The sequence below is a fragment of the Lycorma delicatula genome, chromosome 6, assembly GCF_047948215.1.
Source record: "Lycorma delicatula isolate Av1 chromosome 6, ASM4794821v1, whole genome shotgun sequence".
In the NCBI taxonomy this organism is placed as follows: domain Eukaryota; kingdom Metazoa; phylum Arthropoda; class Insecta; order Hemiptera; family Fulgoridae; genus Lycorma; species Lycorma delicatula.
This window is the reverse complement of record NC_134460.1, coordinates 98,468,079-98,487,450: the sequence shown is the minus strand read 5'-3', so window position 1 is coordinate 98,487,450 and position 19,372 is coordinate 98,468,079. Positions and strand designations below refer to the sequence as shown.

At 29.4% G+C, this 19,372-nt stretch overlaps 1 protein-coding gene across 2 annotated transcripts; it reads left to right on the top strand.

Annotated features, from left to right (window-relative positions):
• Nucleotides 1-222: 222 nt before the first annotated feature.
• LOC142326060 (uncharacterized) lies at nucleotides 223-13,468 on the top strand. Of its 2 annotated transcripts, none has more exons than XM_075368167.1 (3): nucleotides 223-426; nucleotides 10,463-10,601; nucleotides 11,397-13,468. In XM_075368167.1, exons 1-3 carry the CDS (start codon nucleotides 313-315, stop codon nucleotides 11,450-11,452), a joined length of 309 nt encoding a protein of 102 aa, XP_075224282.1. In that variant the 5' UTR covers nucleotides 223-312; the 3' UTR covers nucleotides 11,453-13,468. The 2 variants fall into 2 exon arrangements, with proteins under 2 accessions (XP_075224282.1, XP_075224281.1); XM_075368166.1 differs by having other exon boundaries at nucleotides 226-426; nucleotides 10,463-10,607.
• The last annotated feature ends 5,904 nt before the right edge of the window (nucleotides 13,469-19,372 follow it).

Genomic DNA, 19,372 nt, shown 5'->3' with positions numbered 1-19,372 from the left:
TAGTCTCTAACCCAAAACACACGTAGCCTAAAACACTCTCAAACCCCTCGAAATATAGAATTAACATTTATTTTTTAAATATGATAAAGAAAAATAAATAGTCTCTACGATTATAATAATTTTTTATAAGGTTAAAATCTAGTTTTCTTCTTTAACTTCGGTTCGATAAATTCTTTGAAAACAATTTCTCCTACCAACCAATCACCGGTTTATCGAGCCTGAAGCCCGCGCCATCTTCGTTTTGAACAAAGGCAGGTTGTGTGTGTTGCTGTGCGTTAGTGGAAGTTTACTTCTTTAAATATCTTAGTCAAAATGAGTACGAAAGAAAATAACTCCGATGTCGCCGTAGAAAAAGTCACGGAAAACAACGACAAATCAGGAGGCGATGCGAAAGCAGAAGTTAAAGGAACAAAAAGGCCTGCAGAGGTATGTTGTAAATAATCTTAGGCTATAAGGCTTTCCTATCGTGTGCCGCCAACTGTACGTAATATTGAACCGTGTGTTTGTTGATGTTTTATTCTAAATAAATCTATTTGTTATGTCTAAACGGTATTTTGTGGTGTCATTTTATTATTTAAAATTAATATTCACTGTTTCTAGCCCCGTGTTGCCATGTGGAAAAAGCCGGCCGGTAACAACCTAAGTTCTATAAACTTCCATTGTCGTTAATTTAAGTGAATAGGAATTTATTGCAATTTTATTATACCAAATCTAAATAGTTTTCATCTATGCATGGTTTTATTTATTATTATTTTTAATTTTATTATTCTTATGTTTTTATATTGGCGTCCCGCGCATTATTTTATTGTGCCCGGATGGAGGCTAGCTTGGCCTTCGTTGGGAAGATGGCGGACGTCTATTTTTCAACACCTCTGTAGAGACTAGTTTGAGAATCAATAGCCAGGTTGGTCTGGAACCTGGATAGAGGCTAATGTTTATTATCTATTTTAAAGTTGTGTTTTATATTAATGACGAAAATATCAATTACAATGTTTTCTTATTTTTACGTGTAAACTTACTTTCCCAAACAACTATTTTATAGCTTCGATTTTGACCGTTGTAACTGATAATATATTTTTCTTAAGTGCCACAGCCGATTTGTTTTTTTCACTGCTATCTATGAGTAGTTTGAGCTTAGTCTGATTTTATTAAAACTTCAAAATTGATTTATAAATAAACAATTCTCCTTTAAAAATCAATAGGAAATTTTTCTTAAATTTGTGTTGTGTACATCTTAATTAATTTTTCTTTGAATTCCTGCGTATACCTTAATCCTTAATATAACAGTTTGTTGCTTTGGTTGTTGTAATTGTTGATGTAATATCTGTCATATGTTTTTTGACAACTTAATTTGTTTATCAAGACGACTGACAGGCTTGTTTTCCTTATATTTTTTAGTAACTTAACTAATTGCCTTCCTACAATTTTATCAATTAAATATTTCTCACTTGTTTCATATGTAATTAAGAAACTGTCAATCTTTTTCATCTACCTTAAAAAAAATTCTGATTCTGTATTAAGTGATACCTAATATATTTTGTTACCATGTTCATTTTTTATCTTGTTATAAGATATGTAATAAATTAATTCTTTCTACATACTGTTGCAATTTACTCATTACTTCCTATCTATTTTGACTGATCAGTTTTTTTTTAATAGATAAATTTACTGGTAGACTTACCTCAATCTTATGTAGTCCAGAATTCTGTCCAAAATGAGATAAGACATTTATTTATTAAATAATCTAAAAAGTTGTGGATGTCATTTTATTAGGAACATAATTGTTCAAATAATCATTTTTCATTAGAAATAATTTCAGGAAGGGATGGTTTGACTGATTATGATTTTACCCCAAGAGTATTTTGCCATAAGAGTACAGTTTTTGTTACCAAATGTTTTCAGTATAAATATTGGCTTCTATTGTATTTTTTTTAAGATCAAAAGCCAGGAGTATTATTGATAGTGATAACCCCTCCCAGATCCTTAGAGCTTCACCTCTTGCAAAATTACTATCATTTCTAAACTTACATTACTTTTATTCCCCTTTAAAATAGATACAGTTGTAATTGATAAACATTATGTGAAGGAAGTAAATATCTGATCAGTAGGATATGTTTGCTTATTCTGCAATCTCTGGGTAACTAAATATAACAATTCAGTTTTTGAATGGTTTGGCGTAGAGTGATATTTGAATTACTTCAAGCGTGTGTATATGTATTCAGAAATCTCCTGTTTGTTTCTTGATCTACTCATTTTCACAAACAATTTAAAATCAGTGGCTTAACCTGACTGCCAAAAAATCCTTGTATGCTTTTAGTGAAAGAATATTGTACTTTTATTCTTTGTCTTTGTAACTTTTCTTTTGGAATGGAACAAGAGATGTTGAAAAATCAGCTTAAAAATCATATGTACAATAAATGCATACAGATGTTGGTAGTACTTACACATATAGGATAGTTATTTTGCTGCTTGACCCAGTAGCTGTTTTGCTTTTAATAAGAGGTCTTGTTAATTTTTCTTTAAGAGCAGCTTAATTATATGTATATCATGCAGCTGCTGTATTGTTATAACCAAAATTATGAGGTGTATGTGTGTGTTTACCATTATATAATTTGGGTTAGTGATCCCTACAAATTACTTTTTTACAAAAGTAGGTAATCTTATAATATTTATTGTGGAATGAGAATAGTTTCTGTCTTCAGAGCACTTTCTTTTTATCAAATTGTTGTTAGGAAATCGAATATTTTTTGACATGTAACTTATGACTATAAAAACATAATGATGCATCTCAATATATATATTTACCATCTCTTTTTGCAAGTCTGTACTAATTAACATTAATGTTAATAAACATGTTCACTACTGCCTAATAGGCATCAAATACATAAGCAATGTTGATACTGCATACCTGTACTGCTTAATTGTCCAGTGAATAGAAAACCCACAGCCCGGATTGTTCATTTTTATTTAATACTTGACAACAAGAATAATAATTCATAAGTTATAATTTGTTTCATCGATTGCGAGTGATAAATTTTTGTTTTTATTTTTAAGACAGGCTAATATAAATTTGTATGTTTTTCCTGAGGTGGAGTATGATAAAATCTTAGTAATCTGGGTTTACTCTTGGCTGTTATTTACCTATCATTTCATCTCCTAAGGTGTTAAATTATTTACATTTTTTTAAAAGCAAATTTTACAATTTGATAAATCATTTTTTAAGTATTGTATTTTAGAATGTTTTGTATTTTTCTGTGATTAATATGCGTTAAATAATTAGGTTTTTAATATTCTATTCACTTTAATGATAGTTTTAATATTTCATGTTTACGCAAATAAACTTTTATAACACTAATAAAACTTAAAAGTATCTTCACTTTAGTATTAATTAACACTCTTTGATTTTAAAGTATTTATCTTATCTATTAGTTAAGTTTATTAGAGCAAATTCATTCATATGTAATGACATTTATTTATAAATTCATTAAATTTGTGGGTTATCCACGTGAGATGATATATTGATATTTTCCTTCAATTTAGTATGTGAATTGAAAAAATTAATGGCGTAGATTGTAGCCCTTTGGAACATGGTGTTGTAAGACATCTCATGAATTATATTTCTCCTGTTTAATTTTATATTTATTTTTTAAGGTGGTTTTTTATATATTTTTGAAAGTCATGTATTAAAATTATTAAATTATTTTCCTATTAGCACAAATGAATTTCAATTTGTCAGAGATGTGTGTAGATCAGTACATAATTTTGTTTATAATTTTATACTGTCTGTTACTATTTATTCTAGCTGTAAAAGATTCCAAAACATTTTTGCCAACTTGCTTTCTGTGAATTTTTAATAATAATACCTCCTATTGAAGGGTTTATTTAATTAAAAGAAGCTTTTTCATTAAATGAAATGTTACTTGTGAAACAAATATAAAATTGATTCATTTTAAATTCGCTAGTTGCTGCCATTAAATTTTTAAAATAAGTTACTAAGTTGATTTCATCTTTGCCTGCTTTATTAGAGTTGAATTGTAATTTTCTATTGCATTAAAGATTTTAATGTCTGTTTACATTATTTGATTTTAATAAACAGAATTTTTTTGTATAATTCAAATTTCTTTAACGCCCTGATTATGCTTTGTCATCTACATCAGCCTTGATATTTTTCAAGAATATTTATTTGTATTGATTTTTATTCATTGTAAATTTAGGGATGGTTTAACCTCCAAGACTTTGTAGAAGGAAGTAATGTTTCACTTTGATTGTTTCAAGTTACCATTTACACCACTCTTGTCTTTTTTCTTCTTTTTTTTTTAATACAGAAGACTTTTTGAATACAGTTTTTGTATGAAATGATTTGTTTTGTTCGGGATTGTGATTTTTTTGTAATATATATCCTAATTTTTTATTAAATATCAGTCTGTGCAATCATTATAGAAACATTGCTTGTAAATATGTAAATGCTGCAAACATTCAGTCTTAATTTACTTACTGGAAATAGACAGTATGCAAGTGGTGTATTTCGTGTTAAATTGCAAGCATTTGACATTAATTTTACCCCTATTAGTACGTAAAAACAGTTGTATATTATTGCGTGTAAAAGCAATATTATTTCAGCAACAGGTGTCAGTATTGTTTATGAAATTGTTTGGGTCTTTCAAGAATACGGCCAGTGAATTTGTGTAGCTACTATAGGAGCGGGCGGCTGTGTGTGATACTTGTTCACCTCTCCTATTTACTACACACTATGCATGCACGTCTTGTATTACACTTACTGCATTTACAACCTGTTGAACGTTAACAAACACGACATTCACACGCGTAATAGGCGTCACCGTGAATTATCTTTCATTATCGATATTTTGTGTTTCAGAAGTATTTTTTTCCCGTTCGTTAAAAAGATATTTGTTATTTTGGCTTAATTAGGAACCATTTATTCGAAGGTTACTGATTAAAATTTTTTGTCATTAATATTTTAGGAATAAACATATTAATTTATCGGTCGTGGTTTTTTTTAATGGTATTGTTAATTATTTCTTTCTTGACTAAATCTGTTCACGTTTCATTCGGTGTCAGGATGTAGGTTTATTCTGTCAAATTTATTTTTCTAGAATGATTTTTTTCGTAACAATTCTGTCTATAGCGCCAAACATTTATGCTTCACGCCGTTGCTGTTGAAAGGTTTGCGTATGTGCGGCGTTGAGCTTGTCCTTACCGTTCGCAGCTGCTTTTGATTTTGGTGTGATGGTGGGGGGATACAATATGGCGGATTTCATGTTTCAGTCCGTCAGTGGTCTCCGTCCGTGACGGACTACCACGTGTTCTGTTAATGTTCCACTCCAACTATAGTATAATAATAAAACTGTTGATCCTTTTTGGAGCTGCCTTCCAATTAATATTAATAAGTTACACGAGTAAATTTATTATTTATTTGTAGTGTAGGGAAATTTGTTTTTTCCTTATTAAATAAAAATAATTGCTGGAAACAAATGAAGAAAGTAATCGCTAATATATATATACATACACACGGTTTTAATTTAAGATATTGCCATTAATAAAATCCCATCAAGCTAAATGTGCTTTAGGACCGGTTTATCAAATCCAGTATATATATATATATATATATATATATATATATATGTGTGTGTGTGTATATAAAAGTATTATGTAATTTTTTCAAGGATAGTGGGGTTACGTTTTAGACATCAGAAAAGATTTATGGAACTTTTCCATCGTCATTTTATTCTTCGAAGTGAAGTATGTTCTTTAGAAATTGTTCTAATAAAACTTCACTTTGCTGAGTTTTAAAGAGCCCAACATTAACAGCTTAACCTTAGGTCGTCGAGACTTGTACCTGTGTAGTTTTGCGTTCAACAGAAAAAGTATATGAAAACAATTATGTATGCATATTTTGTCACTATCAGGAGAGACTAGGATAGAGTACCAACACTATCACATTTCCAATGTCTTGATTTTTATCAGCACATTCACTACAGCTGTTTTTTTTATAAATAATTTTAAGCAGTTTGTTGGAAATGTCTTGAAACTGTTAGATAAGAAGCTTGTACAATCAACCGCCGAAACTAATTTATTTTCATTCCTTTTCCTCCCAGTTAAGTTTGTCTGATTTTTATTTTATTCTGTAAGCAATTGTAAATGTTTGGCGGCCGAAAATTTATTTTTTGTTTCAAATGTAAATTTAGTAATTTCTAAGCAGAGTAATTTTTTTTCTACGATTATTTTTTATCCTATGTAAAATTATAACAATTTTTGCTTTCGATAGTTGGAGGGAATAATTCCTAGCTTTTAGATGAAATCTTTTCATTGGTCCGGCGATCTTTTTGGCGCGTTACTGTTTTATACCTGTACGTTTTAAAATAAACAGATGCTTAAAATTTGTAGTCATAAAAAACCCTAATAAGCCGCGTGCTCCGAACTTCCTTTTTTGTGAGGTAATTGTTTATCGGCAGATGTTTCGTCTTTGCACCGCGTTCATCCCTCCCCTTTTTATGTGTCGTGAAATGTGGTAGGGACCGTGTGCGAGACTACTGTGCAGCGGTCGAGGACCTTATAGCCTCGCACGTCAGGTCCCCTTTATTGAGCTGGCTTCTCCTTCGCTGTTTTCTCCCTTTCGTTCTCTCTCGCGCTACTCCATTCTCCCGTTCGCTGTCCCCTCCATCGGTTTGCTCCTGCTTACATGCATTTCGCGCGCTTCTTTCCCTTGATTGTTATTCTAGCCGTTATATGTTCATTTCTAGATGTTAATAAATTTTCTTTTTTATGCGGTGGGAATTCAATAAATATGCAGTATGATTAACTTATGTGCTTATAAAATATTAATTGAAAGCCAATTTCGTCCGTTATTCTATCAGTATTTCTGTTAATGAAAGTACGTGGGCATTCAGCCCCATAAGATTTTGTGGTCGTTTGTTTTATTGTCATTAATCGCTCTGCTGCGTATTTTCTGTAGCGAGTCAGTTTAATTGCTCATTTCACATTCTGAGGGTAAATTAAAATTTTTAAAGTATAAATTTTAAATCGTGCTTGTTAATATGAAAATAGTAAATTATAAATTGAATGACCAATGGAAAATAAAATTTTTAATGCTGCTACAAAATACCCAGTTTTCTCATCGCTGCCAAATTGTATTTTAATTTTATGCTATAAAAATTCATGTGATCCTCTTTATCAGAATTTTATTTGAATTTAGCCCTTTCATTGTATAATAAACAAATGATAAGATGATGTTGATGTTAAGAGAATTAAAAATCTGTGAAGGAAGGGAAGGTTGTTAATAGAAATCCTCGTGATCATTGGATCTTGGATCGTATACCCCCCCTCAGTGTGTGTTTGTGTCAAGGTGCCAATAAACTATTTTTTTTTTGACCATTTTTTCTATTGTCCAAATAGGGTTTATGTTAACATCCATGAACAATATCAAAAAGTTAAAGTTGCTGGATACTGAAATAATACCATGAATCCTTGCCGTCAGGCATGTTGATGCACAAATTTTTAGGTGAACATAGTAAATTTTAAGTACAGTAATTTTATCAATCTAGTTAGATTTACATATAGTATTACTGAAATACAGTAATATGTTGTGCGTAGGGAATATGTTAATCGTGAATTATTTGCTTAATTTTCGACACTAGATTTACTATAAAACAAAGTTCAGGTTTTTAATCTTAGATCTTATAACAATAAAATAGATACTTCTATCTGCAGTTGATAAAATCAACATTTAAAATAATTAATGTCCTAGTTATAAACTTTATTTTGTAGTGTTTTTTTTTTTTTTTTTTTTTTTTACTTAGAAAAAGTTAAATGAAACATTTGGTCTAGTATTGATATAATAAGTCAAGCCACAAAAACGTTATTTGTTGAAAAAATCTGAGTTGTCAGATGAACTACATAATTAAAAGTTGAATCTATGTAATTAATTTTATGCAGTTTATTTTTTACGTACAAAATATTGATGTATAAAATTGATATTTATTGGTTGTATTATCATGATTGCGTTTGTAGAAATACAAAGAACATTATTTCATATTATATACTGTATAAAAATTCTTATATTAATGTAGAATTCAACCAGGACTGTGTTATTGAATTTTAAAGTAATGCGATTTTAATGCCATTTTGTGGCTTGATGAGATGGGGGAACTTGTTCTATGCAGATTGAACATCTAAAACAAATTTTCTTGATACCTTCGGGATAAATTCATAATTGATCATACTATAGTTAAACCTGCAATGTTAATCATAAGTTTGAATGAAGTGTTATTGTTTATGAGGTTTTCGTATTTTGAGTTCTCTACATTTGTTTAATGTACCTGAAAGCCGAACTCTAGTAATATGATTTGTTCATATAAAGTTATATATATAAGTGTTAAACACTTCCAGGAAACCACATTCATCAGAGTACTTTTCATATAATGCACACAATAAAAAATTTAAATGATGCATTGCATATCTGGATCGCACTACACTTCCATCTTTTAATATTAATGTAATTTTAAATTATCTGCCCGTTAAAATTTCATGCCGCCTCATTTGGAAATAAATAATATTTTAGTTCATTAATATTTACTGACTCACATTTTAGTGGTGCTGTTGGCATTTTTGCTACGCCTTGTTGCCAAAATAGATGTAAATTCCCTCTACCAGTAGATGAATAGCAGCATGTCCAATCCTGATTAGTGTATTTTGCACTATTTTGCATTGGTGCAGATTGGTTTTATCCATATCACTTTCAATATTTCAATAAAGGTAACTGCACAGGTTTTTGGTTGTCTTTCAGTTGTTTTGTATTAGTCACATCCTGGACTGGGAAACCTAGAAATTAACTATGTTAAGTTGCATAGCAAATTAACAAGATTAAGTGAAGCAGAATTGAATTTAATAGTTTCCAAGGGTTATAAATAATTTTCAATTTCAGTTGACTGAATGGATTAAACTTTCTTGTTAATTTCTGTTTGCATTGATTACTCCTAAAATTCATATTAGCCTTGTACTGTGTGTGATTGCATGATGTTTTCAATGAAATATGTCGTAAGTTTAAAAAAAAAAAAATTATCTTTTGGGGAAAAATTCTATTGAAGAAATATTTTAAGTGCTTTAGGAAATAATGTATACAAATTTTACACCTTTGTGAAGTGTTTGAAATTTATGTTGACATTTATATTTTTCAAACAATGTTTCTGATGTTAGACAAATCAAAATTGTTTGGTATGGAATCTGAAAATTAAATTAATAGTCACTTGTGGTGCTCTGGTAATTTATTTATTAAGGTACTACAATTGGAATGGGCTTAGGTAGGTAGTATGACTTCTGGAATCTACACTAATATATTTTTTGTAGATTTTTGTTATATTTGTTACGGTTGATATATTTGTGAAAATTTGAATCTATTTTTTAAATGTCAATATTGTAGAGTATACAATTTTATAAATGTAACAATCTGTATTTTGATAGCATACAGTTTGCCAAAACTTGCTTTGTAAGCTGATATTAGTCATTAGTTCTCATTTTTATGCAATGAACTAAAAATTTATGATTTTTAGCTCATTTCTTAGGTTTAATAGATAAATTACATTATCATAATCTCTATAAAATAACAAATTTTTAATTGTTAGTGTGGTTGTTGGTTTAGTTGATTTGTGCTTTTTTTTGGTTAATTTCCTTCAGAACAATATTGGTTAATTGATTGTTACCATAAAAAGTTAATGTTCTGTCATCTCGATGATGGATTTAATTACAGTTGTAATACTCTCTTCCCTTTGATTTTGGTAAGTGGAAATCTGATTTCCACTTTGTTTATCGTTTGATTTTGGTAACGATATCAGTTGGGGGGAAAAGCAGCTAGCTATCATATGAAAATTTTATTTCATCAGATTCAAAAGTTCTTTTCTTAAGAAAAAACTAAGTAGCTCAAAACGCTTATTCTTACAACTGTAGTGAAATATATTTTGGAGTCTTCATTCAGTAATTACCACTTGGACAATAAATGAACTGTTTTCACATTAAAAATGTTAGCTAGCCATATTTATACCAACTATAAATTAACGTAACAATTTTCTTAACATACACAAACATCAATGAAAATCCCTTGTTTATTAGCAGGTAATTTTAATTTACATTAAGGACTTATTTACACAATGCCTGTTAAATCCAATCGCATTTAACAGGTAATGTAATGTGAAAGATAATCTAAACCTAGTTAACCGATAAAAAGTTGTAGGTTGATTTCAAAGAATTTTGTTTTTAAATTTACCTTGTTAAAGTTAGAGAAGCGTGATTAGTTTGAGAAGTGTTTTAATTTTTATATAAAATCAAATCTGTATTAAAATGTTTGCTGCCTATTTGTATGTCTTAATTTATTAGTTATGTTCTGAAACTAAGATATGTTAAGAATAAAATTATTAAAAGTATATTATTTTTTGTTGATCTCTGTTATTAGGACAAAAGTGATGAAGTTAAAAAACAGAAAAAAGAAGAGAATGGGGAGGAAGAAGAAATAGAGGATGAAGAAGATGTTGAGGGTGAAGAAGAAGATGAAGAGGAAGAACTTCCTGAAGGAGAGGAGGATTTAGAAGAAGGTGAAGGTAAAATATTAGTAATGATTTTGTTTTGTTTGGGATTTTTTTAACGGTAAAATTAATATTACTGCATTATAATACTGTTTCTTGAGCTGGATGAAGTCGGAACTATTATTATAAATAAATATCTGTGTTGAATTACAAACTCCAAAAAAATGTTTGCTATCAACTGTTGGAATTATTATTTTGTGTTGTGTGAATAAACAGTGCAATATTTACTTTGAATGGAATAAAATAATATCTTTAATAAAGAGTTACATTTTATTGTTTACACTTGTTTCCTTATTGTCATGTGTACTATATTTTGTACAAGATTGTAGCTAAATTAATGAACTGCTGATTTGTTTGATTTTTTTTTTTTTGTTTTTTTTCCTCCACTTACTAATAATTTTTATTAAAAAATCATAAATGCAGCAGCAGGCTTTACAGTTTAAATCTACTATATGTAAGGCTAAGTTTTCTATAAATATATTTAGTTATTGAAATAAATAATTAAATTGAAGTAATTATGTTTTTTTTAAGGTATAAGCCATGCACATTTTAAAAAAATATTTCATTTATTTGTGTTTATTTAGGTTTTATATTTATGTACGTTTATTCGATCATGAAGTCTAATTTCACTAAGTTTCAATGAGTATATTGTCTCACAAAAACATTTTCCCCTAGATGTGCATTCACGGTTCAATGAGAAGTTGGCCGAACTGTTAATAAAAGATAAATTGTTTGTGTGTGTTTTAAATGTTCGTTTATTTTTAATATTGTAAAATTAATTTGGTTTCTTTGCTTTTCTTACAGAAGAAGAAGAAGATGAAGGTGAAGGGGAAGGTGAGGAAGAGGATGATGATGCATAATGAGTGACCAAATGAGTGACTGGACTGAGTGTTAGCCGTCCTGCCTCCCCCTGTTAGACTGAAGTTTGGAGCTACGGAGTGGACCTGCATATCGCTGCTCAACCAGCCGCCATCGCTGCTGTTACAGTGCGCAGTGAAGTGCCGTGTACGTGTGTGACTGATGCTGCTGATAAATGTGTTTTTTTTGTGTGTGTGTGCGTGTATGATTGCATTAACTTTATTACTGACAGTTAACCGAATATTAGACCGTTCACTCCCTACCTCCAGATTTCTAATTTTTTTTACGACTAACTGGGTGCTCCCGATGTTGTTCCAAAGGGGGTGGCAGATGATTTTTAAAAAGTAATTTAAAAATCGAAAGGTTCTATAATAATTTTTTATTTAAATATATATATAGTTAAATGGACTTGGGATTCGCCTTTTTGTTTCCTCTTCTTTCTAAGACACATTAAGCCGATCTCGGCAGTGCAATTGATAATAGTTAATGTAATAATAATTATTATAAATAGTTTGTTTTTCATCTGCGGTGAACAATGGAAGAACATCATGTATGTGTCATAACATAATACCACTTCATGTGTTGTGTGCGGCCCGGCCAATCCTGAATTGTGATGACCGAACAACCAAACTGTCCTTGTTCTGCTCCTCGCCACTTAATCAGCTGTGTTTGTCTTGACGATTTACATTGTCAATGTTTTCACATCAAAGGGTTTTTTGGTTTTTTTTTTTTTTAAGTAACAAACAACAATACATATGGACAGTTTTCAACTAGTATGAAATTAATGTTAACAGCCAGACATTTCTACTATTGTACAAAATAATTTAATGGATTTTTATGAATTATATAAATTGTAATAATTTTTTCTCCTTTTCAACTTGTAGTTTTGCAACATTTTATTTATATTGACGGGCAATAATTGTAATTTATGTATTTAAAAAAAAGAAGTTACATGTGTCCAGATTTTTAATGATATGAGTGATAAGTTACTTAATTATTGCTTTTAAATGACAAAATGCTCCGACAACTCTTCTTAAAGTTTGTTTTTTAGTGATTTAATGTAAGTAATAAACAGTAATTAAATGTTTCTTGCGATAAATAATTTATTTATATGATAGTTGAGTTAATAATGGGTATTGAATAAAATTTAAAAAAAAAGAATTATAAATAAAACATGTAGAAATTTTGTGTAATTGTGTGTTCATAATTATTAATAATTATAATAATATTGATAATTACTTATGTAATGTTTGTTAAATAATTATTAATTATTGATAATAATTTATATATTGTAATTGACCAAATGATTCCTTTTAAGCAGCAGATGATGATGATTGTTGTTAAATGAAAATTTATTGCTCTTTAAAAAAAAATAATGGAAAGTAACTTTTAAAAATAATTTCAAAGCGAATACTTTGCGAAGAGTATTAGAGCCCCAGAAACCACTCATTCCAACACAAATTTTTTTCCACAAATATATGTTGGTAATATTATTTATTGTAATAATAAATATCAGTTATTTATAGTTGTTTTGTTTTTTCTTTTTTTTTTTAATATATTTACTCAGAAAGTGTTCTCTATTTGTATATGTAGAAATTCGTTCAGTTATCATGATTTTTTTTTAGTACAAGGATGAACTTGTAATTTATTGTAATTTTTGTAATTTTTCAGTTTAGCAACTTAAAAAAATGGTTAGTTTCAGTTAACAAAGTTTGCTTCTTTTTTTTTTGTTAAAAATCTCCATGTATCCTTTTCCATGTTCTATTTATTAATTATATATATATATTGTGACATTGTTTTTTGTGATATTTAATATAATTATACATAATAATAATTATACTTACGTGTTTTTTTAGCATAATTAACAGTGGAATAATTTTTCTCAATATGTAAATGTACAGTACCTTGCAGGTTCGGTGGTGTGTACTTTCAGAAAGTATTTTTTATTTAATTTTTTCTTTTTTTTAAATTTTCTTGTTTGTCATGTAGAGAATAAATTTTAATTTCTAAATTGGTAATTTATTGTTTAATTTTACAATTCATAGCATTTTCTTTTCTTTTTATTATTTTTTTTCAGTCACTGTTGTATAAATATTTTTAACATGATTACAGGTAATTTTTACTTTAAATTAAAATAAAATGTGTATAAATGTAGTTTAATAATTTATGTACCTAATTTATAAGGACTGATTGTACGTAAGCGTATCGCATTTCATTACTTTCTTTTATTTTTCTTTCTTTTTTTTTTATTTGTATAATTTTCTTTTGGTACTCTTTTGTATTTTATGTTCACATAAAATTTAATAGTAATAAATAATACCCTTCCAAAGTAACAATTTTTACTAGATATTACCCAGATCTAATGTTTTTTAATTTTTTTTTAATTAATTTGCTTTTTTTATTACTATTTCTGTTTTTGTTATTTGTCTATTTTAATTTTTAAATATTTAACTTTTTATTTAAACTAAGTAATCTACATCATTGTACTGATCTTGAAACAAAGCTTAATTTTTAAATAATTAAAAAAAAATAGAAATGCATTTTTCCATTGCGAAAGGTCACGAAATGATCTGGGAAAATTTCATACATCATTTTTGTGGCTATCCAGTGGATACCTCCATCAGTTTGTTGCCGATGCATTTTTATTAATTTCGTAAAAATTCTGGGTGGTTTTTTTTATAAGGAATTTAATGGCCTCAATGTAACAAGTTGTGATTAATCATTTCTATTCCTTTGTGCAGGATCCTTATACAGTTGATAGCAACAATTTTTCCTTTTTCCTGCCTTTTGGAATATCTGTAAAAGATTCAGGAATAAAAATACTTATTTACCATCTGACTGTAAAGATGGTATAATGAAATTACAAATTAACAGGAAGTAAATTGTAAGAAGAAATTAAAAATGGTGTACTGCAATAAATGATTTAATAATTAACAATGCTAGATCTGAGTTCAACAATATCTGTATATCAAATTTTATTTTGAAATTAAGAGTCTTAAATGATTTATTTCGTGTAATTTAATTTATTCAGTTGAATCAATGACAAAATTTCATTGGATCCACAGAATAGGCAAGTATCATGAACGTATTAAAGGATACGATATTATGCAATGTGTATTATTTTTCAACAGAATATATACATTCATTAACTTTTGTTAGTAAGGAAAGGTTGTTTGAAATTTTATTTTCTACTTCATGTGGGGCTAGAGATGTGACTGTTGTTCCCTCCTGAAACTTTGGTTGAAAAGAAATTTTGATAGGATTGGGTTTTTTTACACCTTAACACCTGAAGACAGTTTTACAGAAACTTGAATTTGGGAACGGATGAAAAATAAGTTCAGCAGGCGTTGGAAATAGAATTTAACAAAAGTAAAGACTATATTTTCTTTCTATTAAATTCAATGGATATTTAAATGGTTAACTACATATACTGTTAAATTTATTGGGTGTTTGAAGCAATGAAATGCCTGAAGTGTTGCGAGTGAAGTTTTAATTCATTGACTAAACAAAAAATTATGATTTATGTTGAGTGTCACCTGATCTGATAAACTTTTTCTGAAAAACTGACTTAATTTTTTTTTCTAATAATTTGGATAAAATGGATGGGAGGGGGCTTTACTCTAATATTGCTTACAAAGACAGTGCACGGTGCCATTGGCCTCCTGAATGAATGCATGCATGTTCTATAGGGCTATATGTGTCATGTGGTGCCGACTGGATTTAATGGTTCTATTACGTGCAATATAATGTCTTAATACATTTTTAACCGCATATTTATGTTTAATTTTTTAAAGACTCCCACGCCACAAAACTATAGACTACCTTATACACAACTCCTTTTTAGAATCCTACAAGCTGGCTATTTTTTCATTTAAAAAAAATCAATTAAAGGTTGTATCTTATGAATATGATTTGATTACCTGTTGCTTGTTCATAATTACAAAATTGATGAGCTCTCATAATCACCGTAAATTTATTCTGGCCCATGTAATTATAGAAAGCCAGTACATTAAACTATCTTCAGTGTACCAACAATCTTATTCTGTTCATTTTTAATGTTCCCCATATGTAAAAGTCCCAGAAACATGTGAAATTTGTCTTTTGTTAAAGGTTTCCATGTTAAAAAAGATTTAGGATGATTAATTTTTGTTCTAAGATTTCTTTGTTTCATTCATTCTCAAGATAAAAAACTTGAGCTAGCAGTTGAAAATAGTTAATTGGTTTTTCAGTAGGAATAGGAATACAAAGACCAGGATTTTCAACAAAATAAATTTTTTTATATTACTGGTAGACTGTCTCGCCTAGATGACATTACTCGCCACTTTCATATTTGTTGTACGTCGAGTGGTTTTTAGTACACATATATGTGTAGTGATTTCATTTTCTCTGTGTATAGTTTGCAAAGTTGAATGTCTTAAGATTTTCATCTCGCCTAAATCACTTTCACTACCCAATTCAACATCACTATCATTTATTCATATTCAGGATCATTTAAGGAACTAAATCCTACTCTCATTTTCCAAATTATTTTTTAGTTTTTCCATGGATAATTTATTTTAAACATTAAATCGTCTCTTTGACAGTGACTGATGTGGAATTTCACTGTCAGCCATTATGGAAATGAACAGGAAAAGCCTCAGGACCACAAACAATTTGATAATGCTGTGTATTCAACTAACACCCCAAATAAAGGTTTACAGCTGAATTGAAAGGCTAGCATAAGCAAATGCATTCCATATGACTACCCCCCTCCATGATATACCTGCCAATTGGCAACCGTGACACTTGACGTGTTAAGAATTAGTAATAATAATAATAAATAGGTTGCAAAAGAGAAAAAATTATATAAGGAAGGTAAAAATGGAACCATTGTTATGGGTTTTCTTTGAAAATTGTAAATTTAATTTAATGAACTGATAATTCATTGTCACCTAAATTGTGTGAATATTGAATTTTTGTTTTATAAAAAATTACTTTTACTTTAAGGGTACATCATGCACTCTGTGTTGCATACCATAATTCATTTCCTAGACTTCATTATTGGTGCTTACTTTTATTAATTGTGAAAACATCTGTTGGATATTTTTTTGTTAAAACATTTTAAGTGCATAACATATTAGATTCATTTCTGCGGTGACTGTTCCACAATAGTATTTAAATTTTCCAGAACGCAGAAGACATGCATGATATCGAAGGCTAAAGTACAAAATATGGTTGACCTGAGACTGACTACATTTCACTTACACTTGTGCATATCATCCTCTGAAGTAAAACCTGATTCCCAGGGGCTAAATTTGAAAAAAGGTACAAAATATAATTGTGCTGTATTGAGCCTCATGAAGTGTAATAAACCCTACAATTTTTGTTTGAATCGTGACCTTAGTAATGTGTAATTTATTATGATTTTCTTCATGTAGCAGGTGTCATGGCCGCAAAGGTTTTCATGATTTATGGATAGTGCTTCAAGGCACCCTTTCTTCCAGGATGAATGATGGATAAGAAAAAATGTAATGTAATCGTTGCATGTTCAAAATGACCACCCCGGGCATCGATGCACTTTTGTGCTCGACTGATCAAATTGAGTCGTCTTCATGCAAAATGTCAATTGCGTTGATTTTTCGTTGAGTGTTCATCTTCAGCCCATCAATATTGTAGGAATTAGATGCATAAACTCCTTCAAGTAGCTCCTAATGAAAAAATTGCAAGTAGACAACTCTGGGAAACGTGGAGGCCACTGTCCTCTGCTGATGCGTGTCCGTTTGTAAAAGCTGCATGAACACGATTCAGTGAAACATTTGATGTGCGACTTGTTACTCCGTCTTATTGGAAGAAGCTGTATTCTTCTTCATTATCAGTTAATTGCACATAGAATTCTTGTAAAATTGCGAGGTGGACTTGTTTATTGATGTCCGTTCAAAATATATTGATCCCACTATATGATTACCGGAAACAGCACATTGGTTTCCAAATCGTGAAGTAGACGCACCAATATCTCGTGAGGATTCCTTGCCATCCAATACCTGGTTTTCTGCAAATTAACATGGCCGGATAAATGAAAAAACGTCTCGTCTGACATGAAATACATCGGGTCTATCTGTCCACCACCAACAATATTTTCAAGAAGCCAGTTGTAAGTCGTTTTGGTTTGCCTGAATTCTTCGGTTGCACAGTTTAACATGGTATGGTTTCAATTTTAATTTGTGAAAAATTTGTTGGATAACTTGCATAACGATTTGGACCAGCGTAATTCAGTATCTAAAGTGGCTTGGGGAGTCCTAACAGAAGCCAAAACTATACATAATTTTTTAACTAAATAGTGTATGCTACTCTTCACTGGGACATGACATTCGGAAATTTTTCTACAAATACTTTACCTGATTATTCAAACGATTCAGAATGAATACTCTCAACTGTAGTTATCCTTAACTGGAATTAGTTATTTTAGACAACAAAATGAATACTGTAACCACTTGAGAAATGGCAGTAACATACATCTGCTAGTTGTGAGACTCTTAGTGTAGGGTAGCAGTTCATTATGGGTTAAGTTTTACGTTTCTCACCTGTACATTCTGATAAGGAAGAATATTATTCGCTTAATCCGTTGTACGGTTTTGATAAACTAGGTCTACAAATATTTATGTAATTGGCATGCAATTTATTACTGAAATGTTTTAATTTTCTCCCCATTAAGGTGAGGTAAATAAATTGTTTTTTGCAGTTCCTACTTCCAAGAAAATATTTAAAGGTGTTTGTCTGGCTCTACTTTACTGCTGGAGTTTTAATTATTTGAGTTAATCATCGTGTCTAATATCCCTTTCATAAGTTCTCTGAATGTGAGTGAAATAATTGCTGTGATCAAGCGTAATGAAATTACATGTAACTGGTTAATAAACGTATAAAAGTTATGTAAATATCTGAAATGTTTCATTTTCTGTTATTTATTATACTGTATAGGTTTGTTCTGGATAGTAATGTATGTAGTTTTGATTACAAATGTGGAAATTTGTAATCAATTTTTTTTAAAAATATTTAAAATAAATTGTTAAATTCTGTTAACTTTTATTATTTTTATATTCAGGTTTCAAATGTATCTACAGTCTTTAATTGTTAACAGGTGGATTTTCTCCTGTCATATTATAGCCTTTCCATTCTTATCTTCTAGGAATTTTTTTTTTTATGTAATATAAATTAAATTGTGGTTTCTACTTACCCTCTATGCCCACTTATTTACCTGAGTAAGTTGCGTCTCTCTAATGTGTGAGTGAGTTAAGCATTCTTTAAAACTTTATGAACTTTCTTTACAATACTTAAAGGATATCATTCAGCTGGAAATTTGCTGATGGAGTTATTTATTTAAATAAATCCAAAGGAAAAAAAAACGTTCTTGCCTATTAATATTTATAAAATAATTATGATTGTTATTTAATTTCTAAGTTAATTAATCTTGCACTTTATAAAGTACAATTTCTCTTTTTATACTCGCAATTTCGTTTCATTCACAGTAATATTATGTGTATGGTTTCTATGAAAGTTTAAAAATAAATTGCGAGATCTATCGCATAGCAAGTAGTCCAACACAATTCGGTAAAAAAGTTAAATTGACCAAAAACATTTTGATATTTTATTACAAAAAAAAAACCTGTAGCAGAGAGATTCTCATTAACCATATGTAAAATTATGGCAACCTCTGGTGGCGAATAGAAAGAAAAACAGTTTAAAAATTGAAAAAGGAACGTTTGATGAAAACTTAAGTTGTGTAACATAAAATAAATTATTTTAATGTAGGGAACTTTTTAAATTGCTTCTGTTTGCCAATAAGGTTACAACTTTAATCGCTGAAGCCCATTTACACCACTATGACAAACTTCCTAGTCTGTGGTCTTAGAGGGTTGTTTATTCCCAACCCTCTTTCTATGACCACT

Bases quoted from the DNA above. Each gene is read 5' to 3' on its own strand.
- LOC142326060 (XM_075368166.1), top strand. From the start codon at position 313: ATGAGTACGAAAGAAAATAACTCCGATGTCGCCGTAGAAAAAGTCACG. The intron at 427-10,462 runs GTATGTTGTAAA...CTCTGTTATTAG, and splicing joins GAACAAAAAGGCCTGCAGAG to GACAAAAGTGATGAAGTTAA. The intron at 10,608-11,396 runs GTAAAATATTAG...CTTTTCTTACAG, and splicing joins GGATTTAGAAGAAGGTGAAG to AAGAAGAAGAAGATGAAGGT.